Raw genomic sequence first — 16793 nt, forward strand, 5'->3', positions numbered from 1 at the left:
GTACAACCAGCCCTTTTTTTTTCAGTTAGAATGACTCAGATTTAAAGAGCCCCCTAATCTTAGCTGCTTCTGTTGTAGATTTACCATATAGCTTATAGCTCATTGATAACTTCACCATATGACATGTCTATACTCTTAATTATAACCATGAACTGAGCATTACTTGTGAGCATAATGCATTATCCACTTAAGGAATGTAATCACATTTAGTCTGTATGACAGCCCCCTGAAGTCAGCCTTCCTTACAGAGGTCTACACAGCTAACAACTGGGGCAGCTGGGAATCTAATTCAGCTTTGGTGACTCTAACTCACTCGACTCAGAGCAGAAGGGGTTAGTGCCATATCCTCATTTTATAGGTGAGTACCAGAGAGGGAAAGCAACCTGACCTGGGCCACACAGGCAGCAAGTGGCAGGACTGGAGTTGAGATCAAGGTCTCCTGACTCTGAGTCCAGCGTTTCTTCCTGCTACATCTATGAGCAATGCGGCAAGAAACAATGGTTCAGACTTCAAAATACGTTCCCTCTAATTATGCTCAGCAGGAAGCCATTGCACAGTGGAGAATCTGCTTCCAAGGATAGGCTGGACTTCAGTTCAACTCCCTGGAGGAGACCCATTTGATTAGAGGAGCGTTCTTCACCAATCCCTGCATTCTGTCAATTCAAACACAAATTAAGACATGCCATTTAGGGACCTTCCCAATCTGTCTCTGGCTTGCTCTTTCATTTAAGCTCTTATATGCACTCATCTAGCAAATATGTGTTGAGTACCTACTATGGACCAGGTACTGTACTAGGTGCTGGAGGCAAAAAGATAATAAGAAAGCAGGATCCTGACCCAGTCTCTGTCTTCATAGACCTGTGACAGTGATAGACAAATAAGGACAGAGCTCCCGAAAACTGATCTGTTATATGAGAATGATGAGTACGGGAGCATGAAGGTCAGAGGAGGGGACCTCCCAACCAAACTTGGGATGGGGAAATCCCAGAAGCCTTCCTGGAGAAAGCAATTTCAAATACGAGATCTGAGAATCAGGAGAGATTAGTCAGGCTAATTGTTTAAAAGCATGTGTGTGTATCCATGGGTTTGTATGTGTGCATGTGTGGGTTTGTGTGTTTATGCATGTGTGTGCAAATATATGAATGGGTTTCTGTGTGTTTGAGAGTGTGCATGTGTGGGTGTGCAGGAGTTGTACATGTGTGTACATGTGCTGTGAGTGCTTGTGTGCTCACGTTCTAGTGGGCTGAGGCTGGGCGAGACAGTGCTGAAGTGTGCTTCAGGTAAAGGCAGCAGCCTGTGGACAAGCTGTCAGAAGTATCAGGAGTATGGTTTGGATGCGTGGGCTGCAGGGAGAATTTGGACAACTGCTGTTGTGGCCTGCTGGAGAGTAGGATGCCTGGAAAAAATGAGGGTGCAAAGAGAGGTGGTTTCAGGTCACGCAAGGAGTTGTACCCTGCTAAGAAAGTTGGGTTTTATCCTAAGTGAGTAGGAGCTACTGAAGGTTTTAAATAGGAGCCACCAAGACATATCTCATTTCCCTTTAAGATCACAATTTGACTGCAACTTGGAGAATAAATTAGAGATGGCAGAGTTGGAGCTAGGGTGACCACTTAGGGGGCTGCTGCAATAATCCAGGTAGCAAGGATGGCACCTTAAATCAGGGCAGTGAGAGTGGGAGGAGAGAAATGGACAGACTCAAAACAAATTCAAGACAGATTTCTCAATCGCCAGGGTTTGTCGATTTGTTGATTGTGGGAGGAGAGAGAGGGAAGGAACCAAGGACAACGGCCAGATTCTTTGTCTTCAAGAAGTGGGCAGCAGTGAGAAGGACTGCAGGAGGAGGTTGCCCAAGAGGGAAGGGGGGTTTTGGCTTGGTTAGGATTGCCTGCCTGAAGTTGGGGGGGTTAGGGGAGGAGAAATGCCCAGTAGGCAAATTGCACGCATAGGTCTGAGGCTCCTGGGAGAGAAAATCTCCTGAATTCTCTTTACTTATCAGAAAAGACCCCAAGGCTGTTAACACTTGGTGATCTTATGAGAAATGACCAGAAGAATGACAGCTTCATCCCTGTCAGTTGCTCCAGCTAGTAATGTGACTCAGGGTTTATCTGCAAAGCAAAAGAGGCCACGCGGGCACTGGGACAGCTAAAAAAGACTTTTTCCTTAAAAATCACAGCAAACAAGACAATCCCCCCAGCTTCTCTCTGATGGCTGTTCACTCGCTCCTTCACTCTCATTCACTCAGGAAACCTTTAGTGAGTGCTTTCATATGTTGGGCATTGAGGATACAGGATAAGGGAAAAGACCCGTGCCTCTGTGCATCTCCAGATCTAGCGGGGCACATGGACACGTGAACAAATTATAAGGAGAAGGAGAGCTGCTGTCAGTGTTCCAGAGACCCAGAGGTTCTTAAGGTCATCCCAAGGGTCTACTCACGTGATGCCATGTCAGTGGTGATAAATGCCATGAAAGGAGGAAGAATTGAGTATTATTGGAGCACAGTGAGGAAGTGCCTGGCTCAGAAGAGAGTGTAGGAATCAGAGAAAGCTTCGTGGAAGAAGAAAAGATGCTTGCATGGGTCTTACAATATGAACTGGACTTCACTGTTGGATAAAAGAGGGTATCCTTGGCTTGTGCAGATTCAGAGGGAGCAAAGAGAAGTGTAGAGGAGGAGATACATGTGTGAGTAATAAGAAGCAGAAACAGGATCATTCAGATGGTGGACAGCTTCGATTGCCATTTTGGGGAGGCATGTGGGCACAAGGAAGCAATAGGTTAAGAGGCCAGAAGTGCAGTTGCCCACAGGAGCCAGGCAGATAAGGCAGGGTGATCAGCCATCCTGGGTTACCTGTGAATGTGGGGTTTCCTGGGTCAGGACTTGCGATGCTAAAACCAGAAAAGTCCCAAGCAAACAGGCTTGAGTGAACCAGGCCAGCTTTGGCCACCTGCAAATCACGTGCCGCATGTTCAGAGTCAGCGCCCACCAGGCTCCAGCCCAGGGTGGCCCTATGGGAACGCAGGCTGGCATAGCTCGATCTTCCACATGTCCAGGGGATGCTGAGGATCTAGAACTTTATGTGAAATCTCCTAGTTTTTAAACGTTGACAACAAATTCAGATGTTTTTAAAAACACCGTGCACATTAAACAGTATTTCTGCTTTGTGAGGCTTGCGGGCTGCCAGTTTGAAGATAATCTGGGCAAAATGACACAGGTAAAGTCTCCAACATCCCACCCTGCCCCTGTCCTGAGGCCCCGCAAGTATGCATTCAGCCAATTTTCATTCCACAGAGTGACTTCAGTGATCAATCGTTTGGTTTTTAATTTGATGTTCTTTACCAGACTCAGATCCTGTGCAGAGAATGTAATAGATCAAAGCCCAGACAAAAGGTGGTAATAGAGACACCTATTCAATTTTTTTTTTTTGGAAAATGACATCAGTGCTCAATGGCTTGTTCTTCCCCAAACCTGGAAACCTATATATTGAGAAAGATAAAGGATGTGGATCACAAATACCAGCCTTAGTGTTAGTGGAACTCCATTTATTCTGGGGCATCATCTCAATCCTCCTGCTGAGATGGAGTCAGGAAAGAATGGTTATTTTGTTTGTGGGGAATGTGAAGCCTTGGGGGTCGCCATTTGGAAGTGGTAGAGGATGGACTAATGGACTTAACACTAAGGCCAGAACAGCTGAGTCCTAGTCCCAGCTTCCCCATTTTCAGATGCTGTGTGATCATGGGGAAACCACCTAACCTCTCTGGTCTGTGACTTCCAGGAGTCTTCCTTCAAGGAGGTTGACTCATAGGATGGTTCCAAGACTCTCCTCCCCATCAGCTCCCTCATTCTCAGCTTTAACTTTGATTAGACTTTTATCTGGAATTTCTCCAGGCCTGCCAGAGTAAAAGAGTCAGTGGGGATTTTAAGGAACAAATCAGTCCAGACAACTGTGACATGCTTTTTTCTTTTCTAGACAGAATGTGTAGATATGGGTCTGTAGTAAGTTGCTCTGATATCTGGGAGCCACTAGGCCAGCTCTCTGGATGACATTTCTCATTGTACCACTTGATTCTCCTTTAATTGAGCATGCATCAGTGCATAGGGATAGGAATTGGGTGCACGAAGAAAGCATCAAAGGCAGGGCTCTGTAACCAGGCAGCCTTCCTCTACAACACAGGAGAGGGAGGGGCAGATAGGGGAGAACCCACATTCATGCCAAGTTGCAGGGTCACCTTTATTAATGATGACGGGGAGAAGGAGTCAGCAGGCAGTTACTGCGGACTGCAGAGGATGGTAATTGGAAGGTGTTGCTACCATTCCAAAGGCAAGGAAATGGGACTGAATGGGAATTGGAAAGAGGGGGAGTGAGCAGAGGGAGAGAAAGAAAGAAAAATTGAGTATGATGTCACTTGGAATATTGAAAACCAATAAATCAGAGAAGCATCATTCCCAGAGCAGAGAGGATGCTGCCAGAGAAGGAGCCAGCCTGCTGAGGAGCTGAGGACCGACAGGAAACAAAAGATGGGCAGGCAGTGCAGTGTCCTAGCCAGGGGGGTCAGCTGGCATCTGAGCTCAGGAAGACACTTCCACTCCCCTCCGCCCCTCTCCCCAAGACATCTTTTTGCACAAGTTACATCAGAATGAATGTTCTATCCAAAAAGGGTTTATGGGAGCTCATTAATGTGAACCCTTGGAGTCAGCTCTTCAAACAGTTATCTGTGAGTTCAGCTCCATAGGATTTTTTTCATCATCAGGATCAGCTTCATAAAACCTAGAGCATGATGATTCTGCCAGTTTTTACTGTTAATAGATGAAATAGTGCTCCCTTTATAGATATGAAGAGCAAGGTCCTTGGGTAGCTTTTTTTAGTTCTCAAGACCTTGTCGGCAGAGCTGGCCTGAAGGCAGCACAGTAGGTGGGTGCCCACATGGCATTCTATCCCCTCCAGATTGAGGCTCCAAGCCTTTCACCTAGCTATCAAGTCCCTGCCATATTTCACCCCTCCACATATCTTCCATGCTCTCCCTGTGAGATTCTTCTATACCAAAACACCTTACTTGTTTTCCCTTCTTCCTCAACCCCTTCTAACATATCAAAGTGGGACTGCAATCTCTCAGCAAACCTCCTATTGCTCCTATTCCTTTGCAGGTACAAGACATCACTAATCGATTGCCACATTCTTTCCTGCTGAGCCAGGTCTCAGCCTTAGAATCATTTCCGACACAGCCCTCCAGGCAGTTACCACCAAGCAGTCATAGTTAGCTTACAAAATGAAATGTATTTTTTACAATGGATCTACGATATCCTTTCCCATCCTAGCTTAATCTTTCTAAATCTTGTACTTCTTCAAATCCTGCACACTCTGTGAAGTTTTCCCTGAACATGTCTACACACATTAATGTGAACCTCTTCAAAGCCTCGAGCAAACTTTACCTCTTCAAAGCGTAGGGAAGACTTGACCTATAGCGCTTATTTTGCACTTATCATTCATGATTGAAATGTATCATTTCCTCTATAGATCAGAGTTTCTCAACTTTAGCACTAGTGACATTTGGAGCTGGATCATTCCTTGTTGTGGGGCATAGCCCGTATATTATTAGATGTTTAACAGCATCCTTTGCCTCTACCCCAAAGATATTAGTTGCAACTCCCCTCTCCCACTTCCAATAACCAAAAATTTCTCTAGACATTGTCAAATATCCTCTGAGGACTGAAATTGCCCCCAGTTGAGAATCGCATCAGTAGATAGATAGATTAGATGGACAGATGGATGAATAGATGGATGGATGGATAACAGACAGATAGGTAAGTAGGTAGGTAGATAGATAGATAGATAGATAGATAGATAGATAGATAGATAGATAGATAGATAGATAGATAGATAGATAGACAGAGATATATAGAGAAGTAATATTCCCATTAGCCTGAGAATCTAAGTTTCTACCTGGCATTACTCCTTTATATATAAGTGCTGAGTGAATATTTTCTAGTTGATTGGTAATTGGGACTGAGTAGTGAGGAACTGTCTGGAAAGGGAGGAAAAATATCCTCCCTAATGGAAAGTGGTGTGTCAGTTGCTTTGGATTAAGCTTTACAGAGTTGAACAATGCAGAGAACTTGCAAAGGGGCCACCTCCACACAACCCATCAGCCCACCCCCATAAGCTGTTATCAGACCCTGACATCTGAGCCTGCAGTGACTTGCAGATCATTCGCAACTGTGACAACTAGACCCGTGTTGGGGAGGTGGGAGGATGTGCTAGGAGAGGCCTGGTTAATAAGTTAGGCTTGAAATTTAAAACGAGATTTAGAGGCCTTCTATGTTCTCTTTACTCCTTGCTAAGGAAACCCAAGGTGGAAATTCTGAAGAAATCCCTTTATCTCTTTGCCCTGAAAACTATCTTGCCTGTCTGCCTAGTTATCTGTGAGCACAGTGGTCTGTCTGTCCCCTCCTCTCCTTTAAACATGGAGGTTGTGTAAAGGGGGAAAAGAGCAAGAAACTGTGTCAATTACCATCAGCGTCACAGTTCCCCAGTCTACAGGGAGGTTTAAATCATCCTCCACAAATCAACCAAAAGCTAACTGTATACTTCCCCAACTCATGACAAATTGCTCCCAGTGAACCAGAACACGGGCTGAGGCTGAGCATTTCTGGGAAGGCTTTTTGAGGACTTGTGTTATGCTAGGCCCTATACAAGACACGGTTCATGCCTGCCCATTTTATCTTCACAGGACTCCTATAAAGTTAACATCCCTGTTAAGAGATGAGAAAACTGAGGCTCAAAGGAGTAATGCAAATTGTCCAGAGTTCTGGAGCATGTTGAAGAGAGTTAGGAATGGATCCCAGGACTTAGATTGCCCGCCCAGTGCCCTCCATCAAAGCTGCTTTTACAGAAAACCAGATATATATACTAGTGTGGGGCATTGGGGTCCCATATGGAATCCTTCCTAGCCTCAAAGCTGCAAGTGATGCAGAAAATGAAGGGGGTATCCTCAGCTAAGCTTAAAATAATGAGAAACTCATAAGCCATATAACAACCATCAAGAAGACTGGTTCTGTCTATAAAGCTATGTGTCTACTTTATCAATTCATCTGCCTGTATCATCTAGCTAGCTCCATCTATCCATCCATCCATCCATCCATCCATCCATCCATCCATCCATCCACCCATCTGTCGATCCATCTATCCATCTCTACATAGGCACAAGAGAGGTTTAGAATTAATTTCCTAATATTCAAGTTTAGTTTGGGGATAGGAGGTGAAATATTACCCATTTTCTTTTCCTTTCTTCATTGTACTGAGATATCGCTTAATTTTCATCATGATGGGATTACATAATTTTTATAAAACAATAAAATCTTAGTTTTTTCTTCAAGAAAACCATAAGTACTATGGAAATCAGGCTGTCTAGGCCACTTATGTCATCTCCTAGCTTCTTGGTTTCTTCATCCATAAAATACAAATGGTATTACCAACATATATTTCTGAATGTTGTGAGGATAAATGAGATAAAGCATATGCAGTATCTGGCACATAGTGAATGTTCAATAACTATTGGCTCTTATTAACATCAGTGTAATTTTTAGCCAGGTGTCTGACGCAATAAATGTCCAACTAAGATTAGCTCTCTTTCTTCTTAGTTTCTTCCAACTAAGATTAGTTCTTTATTTCCCTTGTGACAACCCTAATAAAAGCCCTTAAAGATGAAGAAATAGAGGGCTTAGCACAATGCCTGACCCATACACAGCCCTTTAAATGGTGGCTGTCAACCTGCACACAATACCTCCTTCCTGAGACCTAATATCCCCTGGGACCCCTTTTCTCATTGAAAGTTGACCTTCGTGTTCTTTTAACCTTGCTGTAAGTGTTTGCAGGAAAAGGTGAGGGTCTGCTTAGGGTACTCATCCAGAGCTCCATGCTCTAGTAGTGATGCTCATGCTTTTTTGATTTTTCACAAGGAGATGTGAGCTGAGGACAATACCACACTGTCTAGGACCCGAAACAGACATTTCTGTACAGCCTTTACTGGGACGTTCATTGTGAAGGTTGGAAGACTGACATGGGTGTATGCCTAGAATAAACCCTTGCTTCTGAAACTGATCTTTTCATAAACATATTGGTGAACCCTCCCTTCTTCATCTCCCTGGGCATAATTAGAATCATTTAGAAAAATTCTCTTCTGTTCAATTAAAAGCTGGGGTTTCTTAAATGATAGCCCCTTTCCTGGCAAATGGGCTTCTCAGGTCCTGTAGACCTGAATGGTTTTAATGAGAGACTGGAAGGTGTCTGGAGCAGCCTCCCTATTCATTCAGCTGTGAAGACAGGGAGACCAGCCCACTGGACTGGAAAACAACAAGAATCAAGGTAAAACTAGCGTCTGCATCTACTCCCATCAAAAGAGGGCCAGAGTCTGCTACAATATAATCAATTAGCGAGAAACTCTTGCGGAGGCGTGATGACACCAACAGGAATGAGGAGGAGTCAACATCGAAAACTTAATTTATGCTTTTCATGGACCCTGGGAACAACTCCAGGGTTAGCGTCTTGAAAAATGGGATTGTGTGTAAGACTCCTTGAAGAAGGAGTTCCTGAAACACAGAAGCTTCCAGAGTGAGCTTCTTGAAGTCCAAATCAATGGCTTCCCTTTGTACTTAGAAGAAAAGCCATAGGATCTGGCTCCGACTCTCTCTGAGGGAAGCCTACCTTCCAGCCATGCTGGGCTTCTTTCGCTTCTTCTAACAATCTAAGCACATTCCCTTTCCAGGTGTTTGCATCTACTGTTCACTTGTCCCAGATTGCTGTTCTGCCAGATTTTTGAATGACAAGGTCTCATCATTCAGGTCTCCATTCACAAGTCAGCTCTTCAAGGAGGCACCTCTGGCTACCTTATCAAAAATACCTCCCTTCCCACTCCATCTCTATCCCATTGCTTTGTGTTATTTTATTAGTAGCATGGATCACGGTCTGAAGTTATCTTACTAATGTATTCAGGTATTTATGGTGTGTTTCCCTTGCCCTACCCCTCCATCCAATGGGGATGTAAGCCCTTTAAGAGCAAAGCTATTTTTAATCTTGTTCAGGGCTGTATCCCCAGCTCCTGAAACCATGCCTGGAACATACCATCTACTCAAGAACTTTTTCATTGTGTGAATGAATGATCTCACTCTGCCCTGATGAAATATAATTTAATACGGAGTATCCTCATGTATAGAATGAAAAACTCTTTCATTTCTAGCCTCTCCTAAGGCAAAGGTAATCAACACATGCCCTAATTTTTCAGTTTGTAGGGGTTCCTGTGACAGTCTTTTAGCTTATGACCAAAACCATAAATTCAGTAGCTTATGTCCTGAATATTTATCGAGTCCACACAATGAGCAGATTCCATTCCAGATGATGGCAGCACAACAATGACTACATGAAGCTAACAGTGATGGTACGGGAGGCATTGTGGGTTTATGAAAAAATACTGGTTTTGGAGTCAGAAAGACCCAGATTTTTAATTCCTACCCCAACACCTACTGAATGTCTGACTTTCAGCAAGCTTTGTGAACTCCATGGGCCTCCCTTTCTTCCACTGTAAAATAGGGATGACACTGACCCTATGATGCTGCTGAGACGATTTGTGAAGATGATGAAAGTGGGATACCTGGCACAAGGAATGAAGGAATGAATGGATGTTACTTGCCTTCCATTTCTCCCTGGCGATTAAAAATACCATCAAGTCCTTCGGAAGATTTAAAATGACTTCATAATATCGAGCCACATTCGGAGGCTCTAACTGGGATTAGGCATTCATTTAAAAGGAAGCATGTGTGACAAATTCAGCCTTCTAGCCTGATTCAAAGCAGCCGTGTTACCCTCCTTATCAGTAAGTCCAGCTCTCTGAAGAGATACCATGCCTGCAGTTCTGGCCCTGCTGTTTGCTGGGTTGCTGGTCCATCATTGATGCCCACAGTGCCTGGCAGGGTACATCCAGGGACCCCCACAAGAATTGCCATGTTGGACTGATGGAGCATGGCAGGGAGCATCCAAGAGTCCACAGCGTCTTTCTGTGTGGCATCTTTCTGTTTTCCTGTGACGTTGTGCCTTACACAGGAAGCAGACCTCACAGCCCCCAGACCCGTGCCCATCAGGAAACTTTTCCTTAAAGGAGGGTGACTCAGTTTACCCTATCTCATAGCAGGATCCCTTGGGGAACTAGAGAATGCCACTTCACACAAAGACGGGCACCTCCTAAAGCCAAACAACTGGGAGACCGTGTTTTCAGTGAAAACAGTTGTAGTTCATGCTTTGAATGATCTGAGCACCTTTGTCTCTTTTCCTACCTGCCAGCAATTGTCCTCGGATAAATTAAATCACCCAGCATACTCTACTCCAAGAGACACACATTCAGTTTAGGAAAGATCAGGGCTTTGGGCATGTTTAGTAACCAAAGGCACGTTCAAGGTCAAGGGGCACTTGGCTGTTTTCCCTGAGCTGTGACTGGGAGGACTTGCGTATCCACGAGCAGTCATGGGGAGGCAGAGTCATCCCCTCCTCTGTCTCAGTCGGGACGCGCACCCAGCTGAGTCTCCGAATTCCACATCAGTGGCAACAAGAGTAATACCTGATCTCTGTTTTGTTCTAAGTACTTCTCACAAATTGGCTAATTACATCCTCACCAACCCTATGAAAGGGGGGATGTTTTAACTCCCTTTATGGATGAGGAAACCAAGGCACAAGCCCCCACCCAAGGTCACGCAACCTGTAAGAGGCAGGGCTGGGATTTGGACTAGGGCTGTCCAGCTCTTGGACCCCCACTCCTCCTCTCCATGCTGACCGAACTGGACATAAGCTCTTTGGAGCACGGCCTTATCTGTGTTGCCCTCTGCTGTACCCCTGGCACCTAGCATAGCACCGAGAACTTGGGAGTTGCTAAAACAGAATGCACACTTTAGTCCCTCCGAGTTGCTCCAAATCACAACTCTGGACTGCTCGGCAGAGCTCAAAGACAATGGTTTTAGAGTCCCTGTTTTTCCTGACACCCTAGCCTTCTGCCTTCACTCCTGGATTCAGCACACAGACAGCGTCAATTCCATGCAAGAGTAAAGTCTCTTATATAACCGCACGGCATACATGGGGGTGAACGGGGAAGCGCCCCGAGAGTGGCCACTCCTAGTTTCTAAAGGAAATAGATGGCTGGTAGAAAGAACTTTCCATCTCCCTGTGAGCCTCCCTCAGCATACAAACTTTTCCTTTATCCCCTTTCCTCGGCGTTTTCTACATTTTATTTTGGCCGTTCACATTATTTGAAGTTACTATAGCAACGTGTCACCAGCTGGCATCGCATAGTAATGTTGGCATTTAGGGAGCCAGTTCTGGAAGGTGGCTGTTCCCCTCCCTCTGCAATCTCATCGCTCCCACTCACCTCAGGTGAGCGAGGGGCCACTGGCAGCAGCCATGCCCCTCTCCTCTATTTTATTGTTCTCCAGGGCAAGGCAACCTGACAGCCTCTTCCTTGGTTCACTCAGCACAGCAGGGGTCTGGACTGTGTGTAAAAGGGTGTTTGCATTAGAGGTGGTTAAGTAAACACGTTGAAGTTGAACGGTGAGTGTCACAACTATAGGAAATATCATCACGGTCGCTGTCATTGTCGTCACTATTTTATGCAGAGGAGTGGAAAGATCTCAGGAGGGCTGCTCTCCTGATCGCTATTCCTAGTGTCCCAGTTAATTCATTTTGATCATACACTATTGGGTTTCTTTTTCTCTTTGCCATCACACAGTTTAGAGATCCTGATTGTTTTCCTTTGGAGCTTCAGCTCTCTCCCAGGTGTGCAAGACGTCTCCATGTCCTGACGGGTGGAATTAATTAAGAGGATTGTCGCGGATCGCTGAAGAGGGTTCTCAGTGGTAAATAAAGCCTGCCACTCACAGCGTTAAGTAGCCCCTTATCGGGCAAGTGCCTCCGATGACTGCACTTATTTTTCCACGTTTGACCTAGTTTCAAATTGTGTCTCTTCATGCTGCGATTCATTAGCTGCATTTTAAACCTCCCTGAACGGAGCGCAGGTGACTCTGCCTGGTTTGTGCCAGCATCTTGGATACAATTTCTTTCTGGAACTTAATATGCAGGTCCCCATGGTATTTTGTTTTAAGAAGCAATTTCCCATCCAGGCACCTGGCATGCTGCTTGGGTATGGATGAGTGGCTGCCTCATGCCTTGGTAGTAAATATATGATGATTGCAGATTTTTTGCTAGGGATGGAAAGAAGGGGATTCTCACTAGCCTAAACTTCAGGGGATCCCCTCATCCCTGTGTTCCTCATGCAGTATTCGGGCTTTTCCGTGTCGCTGACAGGGCTGGGACTTGGAGCGTCTACACTATAAAGTTTGAACAATGTCGATGTTAGGGGTGTCTGAGTTGCCAGGACAAATACAGCCTCATCATCACTCCCACCTCCAATTCCTGCATCTCTTAATAAAAATTTAAAACATAGTGGATTTAGCAGTAAGGGGTCTGCCTTATAAAGGGGAGGGGACAGGAGGCAAAAAAAAAAAAGTGGATTGCCAGATTGGGGATACTACTGAAAAAGAGATAAAGGTGAAGAAGCAAAATGTTATCCCCTCATTCTATCATTGTGTGACAGAAGGTGCCCCTCTCCCCAGTATAAATGACATGAACCATTTCTGAACATGAGCCTGCTGCCGGGGTCTCATTCCATTTCACGTGTCAATCAGTCACATTGGTGTGATTTCTGACAGATTTAATACCAGAGTGGGCTAGACACGTCATAAGAAAAAAATCGATGCTTCTAGTCGGAAGTAAAACACTGTCATTTTTCATTAACAGCCAAATGCGGGTAACTTGTCCAAACTTCAGTCACATTACACTACAAATCGTACTAAAAGGCACCCAGCTGGGTTTTTCTGTGTGGTTACAACAAAGAAATTAACAAGCTGTTAAAAGTAATTTTGATTGATCTGTGACCTATAACATGCTGACCACATCCTTATAAAAAGATAATGGTTTCTTTCATGAAATGGTCAGTCTCTTTAAATGGGGGATACAACCCCCTATTTTTCTTTTTAAATGAAGCATGGAAGTTTCAATAAACAAGGCTTAAGATAACGCATCCTTTTCAAGGTAATAATACAAGACAACTTGAGCTCTGAGGTTTCTTGTTTTGCTTCTCCCCCTCCCTTTAAAATCCAAATCCAGCAATTAGAAATAACAAGCATTCCATATCTATGGATTTGGGGCAGCCTGCAGTTCTAACAATGGTGGATTTTCCGCCACACACCAACACACACACATATACACACACAGGCTTACAATCCCAGTACTAAAGCTTTAAAAGTAAACTGTTGCCAAAGAGACGATAGTATTTTCTCTTAGAGGATCATCGATCACAAAAAATAAAACCTACACAAATCTCTTACCTTGAAGCAGTGGAATTACCTAGCAGAGGATGTCCCCCTTTCCGTGCAAAACCAGCCAGGCTTTGAATAACAGCAGAATTACTCCAGAAGAAGGAATAATAAGTCCTTTATGTTGTAATTTTCACTGTTTATATGCAAGAAGTGTAGAGGGTCTGCTCACGTAGGAATAAATAAAAAGCCGAACAAACTGCACAGCCGCTACCATGTGAGAAGAAGAGACCTCTAGTGGCCACCGACGGAATTATTTAAGGAAGAGAGAAGAGATGGATGGAGTAGAGGAAACGCGCGTGTACACACACACACACACACACACACACACACACGCACTCTAAGATTTCTCCTTTCTTGCATTCAGCCTGGCCAAAAGTATAAACAACAGTAAGGATCATTTCTTGGTTTAAGTGGGATGTTGTTAAGTCAGAAGTGATGATGTCTTCTGCCTGATTTGAAAAGGACTTAGATTTTTACGAACTCGCCACCACCCCCGGGGGGCCTGACCAGGAGAGAGGATTTTACTCCATGGATAGCTAAGGAGGCTCAGCCCAGTATAGAGGCTACAGATCCCCAACAACAAAGTGCCATTGGCTGTTGCTCCCGAGGTCCCAGCTTCCCACGCCAGGCCAATTTGGAATGTTCCTTAAACCTTTGTGGTGTGCAATGGGCTGGTCCCTGGAAGGCAGGGCAAGCTTCGTAAGTGAGCAGCCTGAGCGTTCGCCTGGGGCCCCATCTTATAAGAGCCCTGGGCTCTGCTGTCACCACTGTGAAATTCTAAATAATTTTTAACAAGGGTGCTGCATTTTATTTTTTTTTTGCACTGGAGTGGCACAGGTTACACAGCTGGTCCTTCTGATGGGGAGGACACACTATCTGTAATTTGTTAATTTGAAGGAACTCAGAAGCAAGTGAAAGCCCACATTTTGAGGATCTACTTTTTGGAATGTGCACTCAAGGGACATTCAAGTACCCAAATGCCTGCTTGTGTAGTAAGGCATAAGGGGCTTCCCGAGGTCACCGAGGCTATTCACCTCCCCCCACCCACACGCACACCCATTGTAACTAAGCTGCAAACCTACAATCTGGGAGAATGCAAGATGTGAAAAATATGAAATGTTCTTTCATGTTAATTATACTTTTTTAATAAGGCACACAGTAGATGCTCAGTAAATATTATTTGGCTGAAGGAGGCATATGGAGAAGTTTTCACATGCTGATCTGACAAACAGATTCTTCATCGCTGGGGCAGGAGAAAGAGGTGGCTTTTGCTACCCACTTGGGATGGTTGGAGTATGTTTCAGCTTGAAGCCCAGGAATCAGAGAGGATGATTCTTATCCTCTCTGATCCTCTCTCCACTGTTTCATGGAGCATTCGTTTCTTTGGGCTACCTTTTAAAATGACCACAAACCTGGTCACTTAACATAAATTTGTTTTCTCATGGTTCTGGGGTCTAAAATTCTGAAATCAAAGCATTAGCAGGACCACATTCCCTCGGAAAGCTCTAGGGAATGTTCCTTCTATGCCTGTTTCAACAGCTGACATTCCTTGGCTGATTGCTTTATACCAGTGTCTGCCTCTGTTGTCACGTGGCCTTCTTCTCTGAGTTTCTTCTGTGCTTCTGTGTCGAAGTTCCCTTTTTCTTATGAAGACACCAGCCCCTGGACTTATGGGGCCACCCTGATTCCGTATGTTTTCATCTTAACTTGATGATGTCTGCAAAGACCCTGCTTCCAAGTAAGGTCACATCTACAGGCACCAGGGGTTAGGAATTGGACGTATCACTTTGGGAAAGACAGTTCAACTCAGTATAGATGGTATCTGTCTTCTCTTTCAGAGTCACTTTGTGGCATGTATGACAGCCATCTTACATCAGATGGGCGACCAGCACTATTCCTTCTACATTGAGACCTTCCAGACCAGCTCTGAGCTTGTGGTGAGTCTGCAGGTTGCTGGGAGCCAGGCTGGGGGTCGCATGGTGTGCTCTTGGTTCTCATGAGTGTAGCGCAAGGAGGGTTTTTAATCTCCTCCCACAAGACCTTCAGTATGCATGTGTCTGAGTTTACCAACATGTAAGCCTGCTTCTGATTTCTCATTCCCACTTATACTTCCATATCTCACTTCTGGAACATGTCTCTAGTCCATGTCAAAGACAAGCTCTGAATGTCTAGAACAGAGTCTAGATATGCCACAACAAACATTTGTTGCTGATTGATGGGTATCTGGGGACTTGAGAGCATGAGCTTCGAAACCACATGGGCCTGGGTTTCAACTCAGGGTTTGTCACCAGCTAGTTGTCACCATGGGCAAGTTAGCATCTCTTGAACCTCAGTATCCCCATCAATAAAGTAAGGAGAATATCAATTATGTCACAGGTTGTTAAAGGTTAACTGAGAGCATAGTGCCTGTCACACAATAAAAGATTTATTATAATAACAAGTGCTTAAGGGAAGTTGGCCTCTGAACCCCTCCATCTCCTGACTCTGGAGCCTTGTTTGCTCCAGGACTGTCTGCCTGTGGCTTGTGGATTCTTACCTCTGCAGCAGAGGATTCATCAAGGTCAAGCCCAGCTCAGGCTGTCTGCGGGATATCACAGAGCACCCTTTGCCCTCACTGTGGCCACCCAGCCACCAGCCAACCAGGCTCCCACTTTCATCATTGTGCTCTTACTACTGCCAGGTTCAGGAGTCCTGTGGCCAGAACTCACTCTCAACTCTCCTTGGCAGGACCAAGGGCACCTGAATTGGACAAACTTCATAGAGTACTCCATGAAAAGGGGATCTTTAGGAAGCCAACACCCAACTCCATTCATTTAGCAGTGAGACAGTCTCCCTATTGGATTAGGATTGGCAAGAGATTGAACTTTTTTCTGGAGCTACAAAAAAAAAAAGACTAAATAGCCTAGATTCCTTCCACCTCTGAAGTTCTATATGCCTTGAGACATGGAAATAGAAAGACCAGATTCCCAATTTTGGATTTTCTATGGAAAGGAAGATGTGGAAGCACGATAGGAAATCGAGTTCTTATTTATTGAACACATACATTTTCTTATGTAATACTCACATTAGTATGAGTGTGACATAGATGTTAGGAGTCACATTTCACAAGTCTGCAGTGTGCTTGCCCAAGGCCACGTGGCCAGAATGTGGCAGATTTGAGCGACTGCTGTGACCGTTACGCCATACAATACCTCCTCATTCAGAAGCCAAGTTTTCCAACTATGAGCCAGAGGCTTTTTCCGTTCCCATAGTGCGGGGCTGTGCCTGGACATTATCCACCCTCCCCCAAGCTTTATCAAGGACGAATAATAACACTTACCACTCCCACCGCTGAGCACTTACAGGGGGACAGATTCTGTGCTAAACATCATACAGGCAGTGTCCTTTC

At 44.8% G+C, this 16793-nt stretch overlaps 2 protein-coding genes across 4 annotated transcripts in view; one reads left to right on the forward strand and one right to left on the reverse strand.

Annotated features, from left to right (window-relative positions):
* INSYN2B (inhibitory synaptic factor family member 2B) overlaps nt 1-13610 on the reverse strand; it is a 111597-nt gene extending 97987 nt beyond the window's left edge. The window contains exon 1 of the mRNA XM_077137618.1: nt 13415-13610. The gene's annotated coding sequence lies outside the window, so the exon portion shown is untranslated. The remainder of the gene's footprint in view (nt 1-13414) is intronic.
* The window catches only part of DOCK2 (dedicator of cytokinesis 2), a 446749-nt gene that overhangs the window by 342584 nt on the left and 87372 nt on the right, over nt 1-16793 (forward strand). For all 3 annotated transcript variants that reach the window (XM_077137614.1, XM_077137615.1, XM_077137616.1), the window contains one exon: nt 15244-15342. In XM_077137614.1, coding sequence (XP_076993729.1) covers nt 15244-15342 — 99 coding nt within the window. The remainder of the gene's footprint in view (nt 1-15243; nt 15343-16793) is intronic.

This window comes from Tamandua tetradactyla, chromosome 20 (assembly GCF_023851605.1).
Source record: "Tamandua tetradactyla isolate mTamTet1 chromosome 20, mTamTet1.pri, whole genome shotgun sequence".
In the NCBI taxonomy this organism is placed as follows: domain Eukaryota; kingdom Metazoa; phylum Chordata; class Mammalia; order Pilosa; family Myrmecophagidae; genus Tamandua; species Tamandua tetradactyla.